This window comes from Diabrotica undecimpunctata, chromosome 10 (genome assembly GCF_040954645.1).
Source record: "Diabrotica undecimpunctata isolate CICGRU chromosome 10, icDiaUnde3, whole genome shotgun sequence".
NCBI lineage: Eukaryota > Metazoa > Arthropoda > Insecta > Coleoptera > Chrysomelidae > Diabrotica > Diabrotica undecimpunctata.
The window spans coordinates 60,603,173-60,623,511 of NC_092812.1; the positions used below are offsets into that span (position 1 = coordinate 60,603,173).

The 20,339-nt window shown below is 33.7% G+C and overlaps 1 protein-coding gene across 2 annotated transcripts in view; it reads left to right on the plus strand.

The window, feature by feature from the left end:
* Positions 1-20,339, plus strand: part of LOC140452001 (probable G-protein coupled receptor CG31760) — a 1,472,120-nt gene that overhangs the window by 960,685 nt on the left and 491,096 nt on the right. For both annotated transcript variants that reach the window (XM_072546009.1, XM_072546010.1), the window contains exon 7: positions 14,419-14,528. In XM_072546009.1, the coding sequence (XP_072402110.1) occupies positions 14,419-14,528 (110 nt within the window). The remainder of the gene's footprint in view (positions 1-14,418; positions 14,529-20,339) is intronic.

The following is a 20,339-nucleotide window of genomic DNA, read 5'->3' on the forward strand; positions in this document are numbered from 1 at the left end:
GATGAATAAATATTCGCCCTCTCTCTTTCTTTTCTTTCTCTCTTTCTTTCCGGTAGAATAAATATTCGCCCTCTCTCTTTCTGTTCGGTAGACTAAATATTCTGTTCTATGTTGACAGAAGAGCGAATTCCATCATAGGCATACGTCCTACGGCATCTGTGCTAAACTTCATTGTCATTGTAGTCTCTCCCTACTTTCTGTCAATCAACTTTTCCAAACGTGGTGGGATATTGTTTTTTATCTGTAATTAAAATGAGTGAGTACTTTCATTGTAATCTATATTCTATATTTCTGACATAGTTTTTAGAACCTATTAATTAATCAAAAATACTATTTAGATTTAAGTATCTATGTATTTACGTTGATTGGCATATATTTTGTAATATATATACAGGTATATTTCTTATAAAACAGTCAAATAAATTATAAAATAAACCATATTATTTCCCTAAACAAATATAATAGAGCCAACATATTACGCTTCCAGTTATCTGAATAAGTTTACAACTTTACCATTATATTAAGTCAAGCGAACTAACTTCCACCCTGTATTTTCTTAGAAAATTATTATTTTAAGGAACCTGCCGTTGAGATTTAAAAGCTTTGAATATGCGTATAGTTCAGTGTGGGGATAAGTTGGTGTTCTGAAATGTTTCCTTTGTCTTTAAGACACGAATACTTTGACAAGAGTTAAGGCCTAGTCAGAAATTCCAGATTCACTGTTACATTCAAGCAACTCAAATATTACTTACCTAAAACATCTACTCTTTAAGAGAATTTACACATTTTACAGAGAATTCGTGTATCACTAAGACTCCAGCTACTAATTTGTTACCAAAAATGCGCTCATTTTTCTTCTTGAGTCGGGTTTCTCATATAGAACATGTACTAAAATTATTTTACAAACAAAATATAATCTTCATATAATTCAGACTTAAGCTCCTACCTGTTCACATAGCGATAAAGAAGAGGTCATATTTTTCGAAGATATTGAAAATAAAATGAATAATTCAAAAGCTTACCATGCATTAATAATTGGAGATTTTAACGCGAGTAAAAAGAGTTAAAGAAAACAGAAAAGAATTGCAGATGAGTCATCACGGACTGGCACAGGGAATAAAAGAGGCACACGACTGCTGCAGTTCGCAATGAAACATAGCTTTAACATGAGCAAGTCCAGACGGTCTTACTAGAAATATAATAGATATATAATATCTAATTTAAAAGAAATAGTCCAGGACCTGAGTATATTAAATAAATTTTTAGTACATAGTGACTATCGAGCTGCGAGTGATATTTAGAAAATGAAAGACTTCCAACGTCATGGACCCCACAGATCTTAAAAACTACCTTAAGATTAGTCTTCTCTCCCAGGTGTACAATTTACAAGTTATTCATAAAGATACTAATAAGACGAGTACCAAAAGAGCAGGCATATTTTAGGCTGCTAGAATATTTTTTCTAACTACCTTTGTCTACTGCAATCTGTTATCAATATAACAATATGAAATATGTTTCAAAAAGATAGAAAAAATTACACAATGGAAACTACACTCGGTGTTGAGCAACCTTTACCTATATTAAGTGTAAATTACCAAATTTCTGACTTTTATAAAAATGAGTTACTTCTACATAGTTTCTAGAGCTGTATAGAGATCTAAAGGATCCAATCGTTTTAGTCTTTCAAGCAGTGGTAGAGTTAAGAGGTCGTTGGCTAGTGGATTTTGATAAGATGATAGTCTTTTGAAGTAATTTGTACAATGAATGACGGTTCCTTCTTTAACAGTTTTAACATTCAGATCATGATGAATAACATAGTGTGGCACACACCATGGGGCAATGCAGATATAACGGAAGACGTTGAATTAGAATCTTTGTAGTGTTTGCTTATTTGTATTACTGGTAGTTTCCTAGATTTGACTCCCGTACATTTAATACCAGACATAATTTTGCCTTATAAAAAAGAAGTTTGTTTTGGATACTTCAACCTGACTTCCAATTCATAAACTTGTACAGTTTTTTGTAAAGCATGCCTAGTTGTAGTCATTTGGCCCATGAAGTACCTGACGAAGTTTCTTCATCAGAAAGACCTGCTTGGCGTCTTATTTGAAGTCCTAATAATATTGGCAATTATGTTATTGATGCACGACTTATCAGGTGGGGTCTGATGTGATCTGTATTAATTTCTCGTAGATATTTACGGCATTCTTATTTAGTATTAGTATTGCTATAATAAATTACTTGTCTATTTATTTCTGCAATATTCTTCAATGAAACAAAAGACTGTAAGTAACCATCGGTAACTTATTCTAGTCCACAATATCCACTGCTCAGTTTGTCGTATTGGAGAAGGTTATAACCTATGGCTTAAAGTTTTCACCCGTTTCTTCATCAATTGTGCCATTGTAATGAAAAGTAGATAATATCAGAATATTTTTGTTTTTATTTAGGAACGTATGATAGTAAAAGACAATATTTACCATAACCAAAACTGCTAAAAGAGGTAGAATTTCTGGTTTATTCTTTCTCAAGGTTCCTACTGGGTTATTCTGCAATTATGTAGCAAGTCAGTAGCCAGTGGAATAGACTTAAACCAGTTGTCGCAAGTAATTTTGCACCCAGTATGGGCAATTGGTTCTATCATACATTTAACCACACTGTTAGGACTATCATCTATCTCAAAGGGGCCTTCTGGCTGCTTTCCAGCATATATTTCCAACTTTGCTGTATAAAAAGTTCGTGAATCAATAAGTGCGAATATTTTATCCCATATTTTGCCAGCTTACTGAGTATATATTGACGAAAGCCACATTTTCCCCGAAAACCTTTAAGCATCTCGTCAATGCAGCACTAGATTCCAACTGTATAGCAAGCCTTAGACTTTTCCGAAAACTCACCAAAAACTTTTCTAATGGGTGCAAGGTTGTCATGCTTTCGTCGTTCTGCTCTGAACTGGATATCGTCAAAACGTAGTTCACGAAGGAGGATATAGAATCGCTTCTTTGACATAATTGTCCGAAAACATTCAGGAGCTGTTCCATTTGTAGCCCAAAGATCGTCCATATTTACATGAGAAGCTTTGAAATTACAACAAGCTAAATAGTGCTCTAATTTCATCACTATTGGTATATACTGCATTCCTTTCACGAGAAAACTGGTTGCGCATTTGTACTAAATACGTATTGGTATGATGCCCAATTTCGTTTATCATTTCGTTAGAGAAAAACAATTTACAGCATTCAATTGGCGTATTTTTCGCTATTTGTTTTACACATGGTAGACGATTTACTATGTTGCGCCTACGTGTGTGACTGGTTTTTTGCTGTAAATGAACAGCCCATTTTGGATCAAACTGGATCACCTTTACGACAAACAACAGCCACATCATTGTCATCAGAATCTGCTGAAAATTCGGAGTCTGTATTATGGCCTAAATTTTCACACTTGTCTATATTACTGTCTTTTTTGTCTTGTAAACTTGGTTTATTTTCATTCTCCTCTGCTTCAATTGCATCTAGCCACGCCAAAAGTTGTCTCTCTTGGGCTGGATCCATAAGAAAAATCACAGGTAGTACAATTATATCTGCGCGGTGACATTAAAACAGCACGACTAATCCATTGTTTCCACTGTTGTTCGCGTACTGAGTGCATCGCTCATCATATGACCGGACAAGAAATAAATATTTATTGGTGGGGTATTTATGCTTGCCGGCAATGTTTTTACACGTAAGTACCTCCTACACACTACCATTAGTGCCATTAGAGATTACACTGAGTCTGAATGCCGGTTGATTTCTGAATAATTTTGTAGCCTTAAAATAATTCCAACTTATCGCTGCGCTCTAAAAAATATTTGTCTTTTTTTATTTCAATGTCTTTGAAATTACTGGTCAAACTGTCCCCTATATTGTCCTAAATTGGATGGTATGGGATTAATAGACCACTTGCCATTAAAAAAATATTTTAAATTGAACAAGTAAAATATATAAATGCAGTATTTCAATGAATAACGAAAATTTATCATAATAGAACAGAGAGTTTTTAGTCATGTGTAACACTGTGTGATATGACACTTTTGTGCTGATACTTTACGGTGCGTCATGTGTACATACACCGCGACAATAAAGTGTCATGACACAGTAACAGTGTTTCCGGAACACTCGGGGTGTTAGAACACGAAAGTTGTGCCTTAAATTTTTCGAATCTCACGGAAACGACAGTGTCTTTCAACTGCGTTGACTATTTTGTATTTTATCTGGTTGCCACGTTTTATATATTTTTACAGTGTCTACAGATAATTTTTAATCTTAAAAAATAAATTTGAATATATTTCTGTTTATGCAGATAAAATAATTAATAAAGAAAAAAACTGTATTATAAAAAAAAACAAATAAATAAAATTTCAAATCTAGGTCCAAACAACAAAACAAATAACAAAAAATTTGAAATTAAAATTGTTATTGTTTTAATTATGTTTAAATATTGTTTAAATTTGTTATAGTTTAAATAATTATAGTTAACTTAAAAATCAGTGAAGAGATATTAAACGCTAAAGAAAGAATAAAGATACCTACATAAAAAAATCTAAATCTAGGTTAACGCAACAAAACAAAAATTTTAAAGTAAAAAAATATACACCTACTTATTCGTTATTGTTTAAGTCATAACTTAAAAAATCACTTGAGAGATTCTATCCGTCTTTAATCTCTCTCGCTTTTCATTGACTATCTGTCCGGCTTTAGAAAATATCCTTTCACACGGGACAGGTGTAGCAATAATACAAAGCCCAGTCTTTATAATTTGGTATAATTTTGGGTAAATGTGCTTCCTTTGGTGCCACCACAATAGAGGATCCTGGGATATACCGGAGCTATCTTTTCTCGGTAAAATGGGCTCTTTTAAATATTTGTCTACCTCAACAATGGCTGACGCTGTTAGGTTGCTTGGTTGTTGGTGCTGTTCAACTTCCTTGTCAAAATCTTTCCATAAATTTTGAAGTAGATCTTCCTTATACGGTATATTTTGAATTCATTGTTCAATATTTTCCTCTCTGTTTTCTTTTTGTGTGGGTAATTTTGTGTTGGCTACAAATTCTCTACTGATTTGCAATATTGTCTTTCGTCTATGAAAATTTTTTAAATCTGGGGTCCAAGATTATTGCTTGAGCTATTAAAGTATGTTCCTCTATATCTGAAAATTTTTGTTTTAGTTCAAATTGCAGCTTTTTTACCATATTTTGAAACTGAGGCATCATTGTATTTATGTCAAATGAATTCATGTGTTTCGTAATTTGTTTGTAATAAAATATTATTGACGAAGCACTAACTTTTTGCTCGGAACTTATGGCGGAACTTTAATGGACTGTTCGGCAATAGTCCAGTCTTTGTTTTGCAGAGGCCCAACAGATTCTGTAGCTGAACTATTTAAAACTGCCAATGTTGATATGATTGCATTTTTTATCTGTAAAATTCTCTTAATCATATTAAATCTGGAATTCCATCGCGTAACTACATCATTTTTTGACTTTAGTGATAGTATATCCATTAGCTCTGCTGTCGCTTTCAATTGAGCTAATGCATTGCTACTTCGTCGGAAATAGCTTACAATATTTTTTATTTTTTCTACTACTTTTCTAATTTCCTTTAAACCTGATTGAGTAACAAGGTTTAGGGAATGAGCAAAGCAACCCCAAGATTGCCAACCACCAATGCGCATTTGTTGTCTAATTTAAACTCGGCTATCAGACGCTGAATTTTGGTTTGAATGTTTTCAGCAATATGTCGCCCCGCATAAGATACACATCCTAACAGATCTGAGGATAAAAATGTTTTTTTATCCTCTTCTACTACGTAATGAGCGGTAACACTATAAAAACTCTCATTTGAACGTGACGTCCAAACGTCAGTCGTGAGACACACTGCGTAAGCTCTTTCCACCCGTGCTTTAACAAGATCAACTCTTTAATTGTAGAAAGCTGGACTCATTGAGTTTGAGATAGTTTTTCTGGTAGGATCCTTATAATTTGGATTTAATAAAAATAATAGTCGCTTAAACTCCTTATCCTCGACAATACTAAATGGATGGTATGTTTGCTAGTATGTTTGTAATCATAACAATTAATTGTTGGTCTATTTTTTTTTGTTTGCTGATAGCTAGAGGTTCTTGGAAAAAACCGGTTATAGTTTGAGGTTTTTTTAATATACTTGACGAGGTAGAAGTTGATGAATGAGGTTACACTATCGATGATGTAGATTCAACAAGTTCTAATATTGTAGGTTGTTTTGAAGTGGAAGGTTAGTCATTATTTAAAACCTTATGTTCGATTTTTTGCCTTTTGATTTGCTGCATTGGATGTCTCTGATTCGTGTGTCTGATTAAAGAAGAAGTTGATTTATTTTTGACGGATAATATTTGCCCACAATACAAACATTTGACTTTATTTTCATTCTGTTCAGAAAAATGCATCCAAATTTCACTTTTTTTGGTGCCATATTGACGTGTTATCCAAAAATCTAAAAATATAACAAACATTACATACCTCACCAAAGTTGTTATCACTGAGAACTGTACCTTCAATCTAGATAGAAGCGGCAACTTATTTAAAATGTATCTAAGATTATTTTATTTATATGATGATTATTAAAAAAGGAGTAATGTAAAACGATCACAACACCAGACACAGTACACAGTTATAATGAACTTGAACTCATACTGAACTAATGAAATCTGTATTTATGTGATGTGAGTAAGTTAGTTGTAAACTTCCGACCGAGGAATTGTATCGCAAAGATATGTGGTGTGTTGCCAGTTCAGCACAGGCAGACTGAAGATGGTCTGAAGATGGATGAATCAGTTCATCATTCCTCAGTGTGAAATTCTCAAAACTTAAGTAATTCATTTATTTCTGTAACAGTGAGGTTCAAATCATTGTTCGAACGTTCTAAAACTATTAAAATATTTTTGTCTATCTTCGAGACCGAATCTCTTCTTCTTTCTCTCTCTTTCCCACCTTATGTGATCCGTTGATTGTCAGTTTTCTCGAGGCTTATCTATCGACAATCCCTCTTATCACTTTGATTTATATCCCACGAAAATATCTCATATTTTTCTCGATAATTTTTTTCACACTTCTAGCTTTTTCTGCAAATCTCGGATTGCTGTTAAAAAACTGACAACGTCGCAATATATCTAACTATTTCATCAATCAAACATCAACAAACACATTTTGAGTTTTCAACCTGTCTGATCTATTATCGCTTTGTGTCCTTTGTTCTCAAAAAGATTTTATTTGTGAAAAGATCAACTCTCGGTCAGTCTCGCACAGCTATTAAGTAAATGCAAAACAGATGTTACAGCTTAGGGAAGGTTTCAAACATTCACATAGTGTCAATGGCATACTGTGTTTTATGACAGAATAGTGTTGACACACTGAGTTGATACAATAAACTGCGCCAGTGTTGCTGTATCAACACCCAAAAATCTAGTGTGTTACCCATCGATAGAGTTTTTATTTCATAAGAATTGGGCCAATAACCACTGAGTAAAGTCAAAATGAAAAACTAAACCAGAATAATTACCCTTTAAAGAAATTTATTCGCCTTTCCTAGAACTGAATAAAATTTCTTGATTATTGGTAATGCATTACAATCAATCGGCATCACGTGAAATGGTGCAGAAAACTATTTACTTAACTGTTTTTGGCGAGTATAAAAGTAACTTTGTATTTTTAATTGTTGTGTAATCCTTTGAACTTTACCTACTATTCAAATTTAAACTAAATTTGAATAGTAGGTATTTGTTGTAATTAGAAATTTAGTTTAGTTAGTCACTAGCTTAAATCGCGACCTCGACTGCCTGTGTCTTAGTATTAAGAGAAACAAATAAAGCAAAGCGAATAACAGGAAAGTAAAAAACGAGAAATAAAAATCGAACCCTGGAAGTTTTAGAAGCATTTAATTACTACAATTCTATACTCTGCAGTTTGAAATTAAATAGAAAATATTTAATCGATATTTCCAGCTACAATTTAGACACAAACGAGAACAGACTTAAAGTTCAACGTCAGTTGCAAGAAATGAGTCCGTTAAACTGAGTGTTATATATTAATTTAATTCGTACACTTCAATTAATTTTTGACTGAAAATTTTACGGTACGAATGGATATATCTCCTTTTGTTGAAGTCAGCAATTTCTCCCATCAAATTAAAAAATGACGTCGGTATAATATACTAAAAACTTTGATTGGACTACTTTATTATAAAGAGATCAATTTTAAGTTAGTCTTTCTGTGACACTATCATGTCATAAAATGTTTGCGCTGGATTAAGTGTACCTTTAATGATTTTTTTTATTTAATAAACACTAAATAAGATGCTTAAGAACATTATAATTTGATCAAAGAATATGATCAATGAGCAACTTTTTTTTATTTTAAAGTATTACTAAAAACTTCTGTTTTAACAGTAAAGTGCAAAAATATTAACCTGTACCATCACTTGCACTATACTCTGCTTTTCACTTAACTCGAAGCTTGAGTCTTCTAGCCAGATCGGTGTTGTCACGGAGCTGGATGTCCTCAACATTGACTTGTTCGTGACTCTTGCCAAATTTTTCAATAGTCTTGTTAACAGTATCCATTTCTAGATCCCTATGGAGGTCACTGTTCCCATATACCGAGGAGCGTTGACAATGCTCCTTAGCACTTTCCACACTAGCACAACCTCACAGCTGTATGCTAAATGTTCATAAAGGCTTTAAAATTTGTTTATACAAGAATATTTTATTGTAGATTGATAGGGTGGATTTTATTTTCAATAGACAATACATTTTTTTGTACTTGATGTTAAGTTGTTCGCTTTTTTAAAACATGGTCGCTCCAGCGTAGCCTAGCGTTTAATGTGATACCCAAATATTTTGCGGTGTTGGCATATAGTATCTGAGTATTATTTACATTAACAAGAATATGTTATTATTCTTGTTTGTAATACGCACTGACTTGATTTCATTTAATTTAATTCACCTGCATTTAGTCCAGTTGTTAAGTCTGTTAACAGAGGTTTGTAGTTTTCTTCATGCTTCTAGCTATTGTATTATGATTTTATTCAGAGATATCACTAGGGTATAATAGGTACAGGACTGCTTCTGTCACACTGCTTTGTGGTACACTTGCATTAATTTCTTTAAATTCCGAGTGGGTTTATTCTTGCTTAACACTAAAAACTCTATCTGAAATATATGATTTCAATAATTGTGTGTATTTACTTGTCAAAACCCTGCTTAATTTATATTTAAGTCTTTCGTGCCATATTTTAATTAAAGCTGGCGTTACTTCTAATAAGACAGCGGAGCAAAATTTCTTTTCTTTTAGTGACATCTCTATTATATCTGTTATTCTATGGACTTTTTTATAGTTGAATGACTTTCTCGAAACCCAAATTGATTAGATGGAAATCGAGCCTTAGCGTCGATGAGAAGCTTCAGCCTTTTCAGTAATAGCTTCTCGTATAGCTTTGAAATTACATACAGTAAAGAAATTGGCCGGTATGATGATACTGTATTTGGTTGCTTTTCAGGTTTAAGGGTCATTATGACCTCTGCTACTTTCTATATCTTGGGAATATATATCTCAATCTAAACGAGACGTTTATAAGATACGGCAGTTTTACTTTGGCTTTTCTAGAGAGTTGTTTTAAGATTTCTTCTGTAATTAAATCAAACCCAGGTGCTTTCCTGGGTTTGAAAGATATTCAGAAAATTGATTAGCCTTCTTTAAATTACTTTTTGACCAGCTTCCATCTGCATTTCTTAATGAAGGATTTTGCAAGATTGGCGGTTTTAATTTCTAGTGGCTCTCCAGAGAAAATAATTAATTGTGCTATCATTATTTGTTAGTTCTCTTAGATAGTTACTAATTGATTCATTTTTATTTTTTCTAATTTCTCTGTTAAGCTGCACTGCCAGATCTTTTTTCAGTTTTCGTTTCTCCACGATAGGTTTTCTATTTATTCTATGGATTAGTTCAGGTGAGTTATTTCACGCAGCTTGCTGAATTTGTTTGAAAAAAGATTCCGTATTATAATTAAGTTCATCTCTAGTTTTTAATAAAAATTTTAAATTGATTATTTCCTTCTAACTGAAGCTAAAAACTCCACCTATCTATTAGTCTAGCAGTTAGTTTAGGAGGTGACTGGATTGAATAATAGTATCATTCACTCTGAGAAAGATGGGATAATGAACGAAGTTCATGTTCTATGCTTTCTAATTAGGTAAATAATTAACAGAAATATTTCTAGTTATAAAGAAATCAATTAGGTCTGGAATTTTGTTGGGATCAGTAGGTCAATATGTCGGTTTACCTGCTGAAAGTGTTTCGCATTTTAATTGCTTAACTGCCTGTAAGAGTTCTTTTTCCATGGCTGTGATCAGCCTAAAACCCCAATGGTTGCGTTTGGCATCAAAAGAACCACCAATTATAAATCTTTTGCCATGTCTATTCAAAAATTCTAGATAATGATCTTTTTGAGGTTACCTTTTGGTAAAGAGTAGACAGTAGTAACGATAAGCTCAAAAAATTTTGTTTTAACACTTACTGAAGTTGCTTGTGGCTAATTGGTCTTTACTATAGCCATCTAATTGTGCTTCAGAAATGAGAGAAATGTTAATTTCTTCAATATCTATCATAGTTATCTGGCATTAAAACTATTAGGAATAGCTCTTTTTGTGCTATATTCCAATCTATATGTTTGTGCTTATCTAATTTGGTCAATATCTTCAGTTTTATGTTGAATATCTATGTTGAAGAGTACTCTCGATGTTAAAGCTACGTTTTCAGTTCTCTTTTTAATTTCTAGCTTACTTGTAGTGGCTAAATAAACGTTTCTTGTCTTCGTTGGTTTTGAACGTTGGTTGATATTGTTGCATACTTTGCGGCTGTTCAGGTATAGTGGTTTTCTTATTTAGTCTTCTGCATTTCTTTTTTCTACCATGCATCCTTTGTAGTTAAATGGATGACTTTCTCCACAGTGGACACATTTTGACAGGGCATTTTTAGGTTTATCACAATTAATGGTCAGGTTCTTTTTGGCACATCTAGCACATCGTAGTTTCCTTGCGCAGTATTTTTAGGTGTGGCCAAAAGCTTAGCATTTCTTAGATTGGAGCATGAGTCCGGATTTTCTTAATGCCAGAATTTGATTTCTTGCTCGTAATATATCAGAAATTTCAAATATTTTATTGATATTTTTATCATATCTAAAGGATAACACGAACATATTAAGGGGTTGTTTGGTATTATATTTCAGTTTGGCTGTAGCTTTGATGAGCTTGTAGCCACGTCTCCTCATTTCCTGGACAATATAATTAAGGTTTATAGAATGATGTAATCCATTAACCATTACTTTAATGGGCATATTTTGCTTATTTTCATAGGAATGCCACAGATACTCCTTATCATTTAATGCTGCGAAAAGCAGTTTAAAATCTTTCTCGTCGTGTACATGAATTTTAATAGTTGTGTCAATAATGACTTTTATTTAAGCGTTTGTAAAGCTACGTACCATAACATAAAGATCATTAAAATTATTCTTCCCTTCTACATTAATGGGTGGAGGTTTCTCAATTATTTTTAGTTGTTGCAGCACTTTTGGTGTTGTTATCTTCATCTCGTGGTGGGTGTTAGGGAAATATCCATTTTCCTCTTCTTCCTATTTTTTATACGAATCCATCCTGTTTCCTGTGCAAATTTATTCTTCTTTGTATGATACTCAACCATTTCTTTGTCGATATTGTTAGATAGTTTTTTTTCTCAAGCAAGGTATAATTTTCGTTTAATTCATCAAACAATTTTTACCCTTTAACTAACTGGTCTTGTAATTGTTCAGCTGCTTCTTTGGTCTTGACATTTAAAATTTTTATTTATTATTAATTTTTTTGGGTTTTGTTTGAATGGAACGGCACCACGGTTAAGACCACTTCCACAGTTGAGGGTTTGCCCCTTACCATTTCGGTTAATAACAATAAAACATAATCAATACAATTAATAATCTAAAAATAAAATTTAATAGAATAGAATAGAATAGAATAGAATAGAATACAAATAAGCCTTGTCACTGAAAATTGTACAATTTTATGGACAAAGCTTACAAAATGTCAAAAAATAACAATAACAACTTAAAATTTTCTAAAATACATAAATCGTTAATATCACAAAATAAAAGATAATAAAATATAAAATACATTGCATAATTTAATTAAATTGCAAATTGCATACTAAAGCCTTAGTTCGTAATATATAATATAATATATAAAAATATGTACTTTGGTTGATTGTACCTAAACGTACTATAATTTCTTGAAACTCTTCTACTCAATAATATGGTATTTCAGATAGATAGGCTTTTGTCAATTTATGGAACTTAAGGAAAGAAGTTGTAGATTTAAGTTGCGAAGGGAGCTGGTTGTATAATTTGTTTGCCGAATATAATATAGATTTCTTTACTAACTCAGTGGACGGGATCAGTAAATACACACCAAAGGTTGAATTTTTGATGGAGTAGTTATGATTAGGTCTTGCTGGAAAAACATGTAGGTGTTTACGAAAGAAAGTGTTTAACACGAGTTAAAATCCCGTGATTTTTAAAGTAGCTTCTGCAGTATGTTATTCTACTGAGGCCAAAAAGATACCGTATTGTTCTTTTTCGTAATTTAAAAATAACATCAGATTGGGAAGCTGTACTAAAACCCCAAAAAGGAAGGCCATAGCGAAGATGAGACTCAAACAAAGAAAAATATGTTTTTTGGAAGATGCTAAATTGATATCCTTCGAAACAGATCTTATTGCATAGCAAGCTGAGGCTAGTTTCTTTCTTAACAAATCGATATGAAGGAACCATTTAAGGTTGCTGTCTATAAAAATACCAAGAAGTTTTACAGAATCAGCGATACTGATCTGACTGTTATTAAGAAGCAAGGATTGAAGAGCTCCTTTATAGAATATTGCTACTGTCTTATCCACGTTAAAAGAGAGTAAATTATTAGAGTCGGACCAGGTTTTTATTTTAAGTAGATCAGAAGTTATATTTGCATGAAGAATTGTAACATTAGAGTTCCTCCAGGTAATACTGGTATCATCAGCAAAAAGAAAAATTTTTCCATCGATTTTTAAGAGTCTAGGCGTAAAATTTCGGGCCAAGGCATTTTAAATGCATTTATTTTTTTCTAATCCTGAGAAAATTAATAAGTATTTTTGAAACATTTAAATGCAGAATTAAAGATTATAATATTATCGAGGGCCGAAAGTCCCTGAAAACTCTAATGTTTATTTTAGTAAGTTACAGGGTTGAAAAAAAAGAGAAAAGAAAGTGTGAATTTTAATTTCAAATAATTTATTCCAAAGAAACTTTTTGTTTATTCTAATGGACTCTCGGCCGTCGGCATTAATATAATCTTTCATTTTGCGTTTTAATTTTTTGAAAATATTTATTAGTTTTCTCAGGATTCGAAAAAAAAAACATTGTCATTTATAAAGATAAAGAAAAGTAGAGTACCCAATACTGAATCTTGTGGTACTCCACATACAATGCTTTTGGGACTAGAGTCAGTGTCATTTGCTCTAAATAGTTGTTTCCTATTCCTCGAGTAAGGTTGGAACCAACTCAAATAAATACCTCGAATTCTATAGAAATTTAGTTTTTTTATTAAAATGTCGTGATTTACAGAATCAAAAGCTTTAGCATAGTCACAAAAAATAGTGACAGTGTAAAGATTATTTTTTTAGTGCTTGATAGAAAACATAGCATCACTGGTACATTTGACATCGCAATAAACTCGATTTTTAAGGATCTTTACATAAAATCTACTAACGGAGCTGGTAAACCAATATATTTTTAGCAAACTTTTACTATCATCATCATCAATAATTCATCATTAGGTTTCAATTTGTCTCATAACCATTTGGGGATCTTATTGTTTTCTTAGTTTTTTTAAAGAGATTTATTATTCCCCGTATATCTTTTTCCGTGACCAGACATACTTACTTCACAGTCGGTAAGCATTTTTGTCGAATACAGGACTGCTGTAAGGATTATTTCCACGAACACGGTTCACAGAAGTTATCAAACCTTATTAACCCTGGATTTTCATTTCTGGCATTACAGTACCATAAAAGTTTCCAAGTTAAACAGTAAAAATAGAGCCTATTACAGTACCATAAAAGTTTCCAAGTTAAACAGTAAAAATAGAGCCTATGTGTTCCTACTTATCGATGTGTTCCTCCTATACGGATTTTCCTTATTACTCCCAATGATTTGTCCTCATTTATAATAAAATATTATCCCCATTTATTAGTTCATGTTACTATTTAATCGATACAATGAGTTATGATTATAAAATACACTCATTCAATAATTTTTTTTGTTCCAGATGATTGTAATGTACCCGAAACCGACAGTATACACATGTACCGCACGAGTGTGGCTTCGCGAAATTGGTTTCTCCCTCACCTATGGGGCTCTAATGCTGAAAACTTGGAGGTAAGTAACTATAGCATTTATTTACCTGTGGCACGGACAGGGACGCATTTGAGGGAAATATTGATATGTGCCTCTCGAATAAACTGTATTTCAATTTCGATAAAGGCGTATCTGTAAGATTTAAAGAAAAACACACATTTTAATTAAATTTGTAGATATAAATAATTGATATATGAATATATTCACGCTCAATTTTCTATTACCTTACTTTAAAGAGTTTGAGAAACTTTAAAAAGAGTAGAAAGACGTGTTTAGAAGAACATTGTTTAGTGATTCTTTTATATAGATTTCTTTAGATATATAGGGTGTGCCAAAAGAAACGGGGTATGCGAATAATCTGCGAAATTTACATTTGATCGAAAAATTAAAAAAAAAGTTTGTAATATTTTTCAAAAAATTATATAATGAGGTGGGGAACTACAATAAAATCTTAAATGGGGACCCGCATTTTTATTGCAGATTTAGATTTTTCGTTTAAAAATAAATAACATAAGTGTTATTCAAAAAATTTTTGTAGAATTGTTGATAGATGGCGCTAAATAGATCAGCTAAATTATGCAAACGATCTAATATCTAGCGAAACACGACCTCCGCCTCCATTCCTGAAGGTGGGGAGGGCCAATTTTGAAATCTTAAATAAAGAAAGCCCCTTTTTTATTAAAGATTCGAATTCTACTTGAAAGAGTAAACAAAATTTATCTGAAATTTTTTCATTCGCGTTAGATGGTGCTGTAATCGCGGCAAAACAAATATAGAGTCAGAAGATGGTGAGTATCAGAAGTCGTTTTTTTTCGTCTTTTATGAAGGGGGTGGTCCAAATGTTCGAAACATACCTGGGTCCTAGAAGGTAGAACCGTCTTCCAGCCTCGGTTATGCAGGATTCCTCCAGCGTGGCCACAATTATATCCGAGACTACTCGCATTGTTTGTTCGGGCACCATCGCCGTCAATTTCGGAGACCTTCCTGTTAAAAAACGCCCTCCTTAACCATGAATTACCGGCCGTACCGTACCGCCTTAATTGGATCGGCATGACATTCATCCGATCTCCCATTCACGCACAATTTTTACGAATTCTCGCACTTTCTCACTACGACTGAATCCTTTTCTCCTTCTGTTCCTTCCTGTTTATGTTCAATCTCATCCCTTCTCATTCTGCTTTATCTTCTTGCTTGCTTCACACCCTGCCTTCCTTCAGGTCGCCGCTCTTCTTATTCTTCCTGCACTACTTCCTAGCTCTCTCTCAAACAGGGTTCCTTCGTCTATCCATCCATCGCATAACAATGCAGTGTGTGAGGCAGTGGTCGATATTTCACAGTACAGGCATTTGTCATTTTCTGCCTCTCCAAATCTGTAAGTATCTGTCTTGTGAGAATCTGCATCAGGAAGTAATCCAAACGTCGATGCCTGCAGTTCATCCAACGTCTTAGACGTGGCACTCTTCTCACCTCGTCCCATTCCTCTTGTCACACTATAATAGACCTCTCCTTTTCTTCTTTTTTAAACGTTCTGTTGCCTTGTCTTCATTTCTTCTCTCGTATATTCTTCCTTTTTCCTTCACTACCACGTGCATGGGTGATAACTCCCGGCAGACTGTTTTAAATGCACATGCCACCCTCAATAGTGTGGCATGTGCAGCTCGAATGAGCTGCCTCTGCCCGAATGAGCTGAATGTGCGCCTTTGTTAAAACTGCAGTACCCCAGACAGGCGCAGCGTAGAGGACGCAACAGAATAAAGGGCCCTTCTCCTCTCAGTTTTGGGCCCATTGATTTTGGGCATGATCCTGCCAACGTAGCGGATTTACCTGCAGCTCTGAGTCACCCCGTTTACGTGCTTCCCTGCATTCCGTTTTTACTCAGACTCACACCTAAATACCTCACGCACTTCTTTGGAACCACTCTCTTTCCTTCACATTCGAATGTTATCCTGTCCCTTTTCTTTGGTTCCATGAGAACTCTAGCCTCGGTCTTACCCGCAGCCAGTTCTAGGTCATGCATTTCCATCCATTACTCAACTTGGTTGCATATACGTTGTGCACCGAGGATAATGTCCTTCCTGTCTCGCGCCACTATCAACATAGCGAGGTCATCAGCAAATGCGAAAGGGGCCCTCTCCGTATTGTTGGCTCACAACTCCGTCATATGCCAAGTTTCACAGCGTGGGTCCTAGGACCGACCCCTGCGGCATTACAGCCGTTACATCAACCACTATTCCTTTTTTACCACAATTTTCCCCTCTCTCTGACAGATACTCAGAGACCACATTCATCAAGTACCTCGGACAACTTCTCTCTCGTAAAACCCTTATTACCTCTTTGCATTTTAATGTGTTAAAAGTATTGCTGACGTCAAACAACAGTAGGATCGCTTACCGCTGCTTACCTCCACCCCGCGCAAATCCCAAAAGACTTTCATCAACGCATTCACCGTGCTCCTGTTCTATCTGAAACCATACTGGATGACTCTTCAGCGACTGTCTACTCGCCCTCTTAGGAGCCTCTCGTGTAATTTACGTATGCATGACAGGAGGCAAACAGGTTAATACTTGTCTTCTCCCCTTGGGAGTAGCACAAGCCTCGAAATCCTCCAATTTGTCCAAAATAGCTGAGTTTCAAGCAGTGTATTCAGTGTTCCAAAAGCCACGTCGGCTCCATACTGCAAATGTGTTCCACCGCTTCTGGTGGTATCCCTTCGAGTTCCGGAGCCTTTCGTGTCTTTAGGGCACTCGCCGCTTCGTTCGTCTATGGTAAAAGATACAGCTCACTTAGCTTCGACGTCCCACTGCACTCCATGCCAATGGCCGGGTGGAAAGAGCTCTCTGGTAACCTCAAGATTCCCTGTCCAGTGGCGGCATCTTGTACCCCTGACCTAAAACGTCATCAGCCAACTTGTCACACAGTTCTCTTCAGTGCCTTTTCTTCTTGGCTCGTATCTACCTGTTCAATTCATTTTTTCGCGTATTGTATACCATATCCATTCTTTTAGCATTACTACACTTATGAAAATGAAGACATTTCTTTGCAATAATCATCTCAGTTTAGAACTAAGACAAAGAATGGTTGAGTGCTATATTTGGTCTGTACTTTCGTAGGGAGCAGAAATGTGGTCAATAAAAATGTCAAGCATAAACAGTATTGAAGCATTCGAAATATAAATTCATGGACGGATACTAAAGATACCTTTGACAGCAAGAAAAACTAATGAGAAAGTACTAAGGAGGGTCAACAAAGATATAAAATTGCTAAAAACTGTTTAATACCTGAAAATGTCTTATCCTGACATGTAATGAGGGGAAATCGACATACAATATTACAACTGAGCTTTAAACGCAAAATAGAAGGCCATATAGATTTAGGAAGAAAACAGCGTTCTTGGTTAAAAAACCACCCACCTGACAGAAGATCGAGAAGCCTTCGCAATGGTGCGAATAATTCTGATATGGCACGTGAAGTCCACTTTTCTGACATATTCGTACCAGGCTAGTACTTTTCTCTATATATTCTCTAAATATTTTCTATATATTCAATATTTATTCCCCCGAGTCCTATACTGCCTATGTATGTACTAAATGTCAATTCTTCTTTACTATTAGGGTACATATTAATTATACTCATTAATTTTGAAAATGTAAATTACCCATTAACATGCAAAATTATTAAGCTTAACTCCAAGGATGTAGTACCTTTGAAGCAGAATAAAAGCAATAACGTTTAATTTATGAATGAAAAAAAATACCTGACAGCGTCGCATTGGTCGGAAAATACACTGTCCAAATGTTTTCAAAAAGAAATTAAATCTTAGTTAAGGACAAAAGTAATTTTATTTCTGTCAATCAGTTTCTTCAAAGTTCTTACCAAGTATTATTTCTTTACCGACTTGGTTTTCTCTTGATGACATATAGATGTAGCATTTATATACAGAATATGTATGTATGTATGTATGTATGTATGTATGTATAAACTAATATTAAAATAACGTCTCTTATGGCAGTAATAAAAATTATTAATGACAAGACTCAATGTCTCTGTCAAAAGCTAAATTAGACTTCAAGTATTATGACAGTGGCGTAACAAACTATTAAAACCTAAATTATATAAATTAAAGAAAAGCAAAAAGAGTGTTCTGTTTTTCTTTACACACACACACACACATACACACACAGTTATATAGTTATTTAATTTATACTGATGCCGCAGACTATAAGAAATGTTATTAAAAAGTTACTATTTAATTATTACAATTTATAATCATTGTTATGAAGCAATTTGCAGCCTATTGTCTACTCAACAAAAGTTTCATTCAAACCAACAGATAAACAGTTTGCAACTTCGGAGAATATCTTTTCATAAGGTGCTAATTAATGCGTTTAAGTTACATTACTTCCAAATGACTCTTCACAAACAAAACTTGTGTATAATAAAGATTGTTATTTTCTTACTGGCAATTTATTACCCATCATTTCCTCCAACTTAGTTATAATCTAAACAGGATTATATAACTTTCCATTAAGTCCCTTAATATTGTTGGAAGTTTAAGGAAAAAATAAACCAAAGAAGATTTAAGATTATTAAAATTTAATAGTCTGGAGCCTGTGTCCACTTTAAGACCGTTAAACAAGATTGGTTGCTGAATAAATCGTTTATAAACTGTTAATAGATATTAAAGTGAAATATTTATATAAATGTGCGATTTATATCGATCATAAGGGTAAAAGAGCAATTTCAAAAAATAATTATTGGAACTTTCATCGTCAGAATCACTGGCTCTACAACCCCTTCCAGAATTTCTTGATTCAATACAGCTCGATCGTCTGCACAGTTTAGCGTATATATCTTAGTGTTGGTGAGTGTTATCCCCATTGTTTTACATTTTTGCGTCCATCTTTTTAAAGCGCTTCTGAGGTTGATTTTAAACATAGGGGTGAATAGGCAACGTAACATTTTAACGGAAATTTAGGTTATGTTGTTGTTTTACCCGTGTATTGCAGAACTCTCGTAATTACCACATTTAAGGGGTTTTTGTACTACATGGCGCAGTGGCAAGACTCCTTGGAAAATACTATAGTTCTTATTAGTCTTCTCCAAGCAGTGCAAGTCGCTGCATGTCATTTGTCTAGTCTTCGATTAAAACAAGAAAAAAATGGAGATAACAATAAAAATGTTATAAAGAAGAGGAAGAAAGTCAATATTGTGTCAAAATAGTGACAAACAGCTCTGAAATATTAATAGTAAAAACCGATAATTAACAAGTTAAAATTATTACTAAAGTAATTATAGTGATTGTTTAAGTGCAGGAAATCATACGTGAGTAAAGAAAACTTTGATTTTGTTTGATTGCATGATAATAAACTGAATAAATTATTGTCCTAAATAACCTAACAATTTGGTTAAAATAAAAAGAGCAATTATCAAAATCTGGTTGCTAGTCAACTTTCAAATAAAACAGATCCGTACTCAGCCGAATTGATGAAACCGAAAAATCGAAAACGACCAAAATGAATAGTAATAACGGCAATGTTATTATTGAGACTGAGTACTCACCAAACACTAAAAAATACTCCACAGCATTGATTCACTCACCAACAACTTTTCCTAGCAAAGATCAGGCAATTATCTTTTCTGCAATAGAGGGCCTCAAATTACAAGATTATTTATTAGAACTGGGACCACTTGTAGATCCAAAAAACATAATTTTTTCATCCAGAATTTCAAACAACCGTGTTTGTGTATACTTATCAAGTAAATCAGCTGTAGATAAATTTTTAAAAGAACATAATTCTATTAAGATTAATAACACAGTAATACCAGTACGAA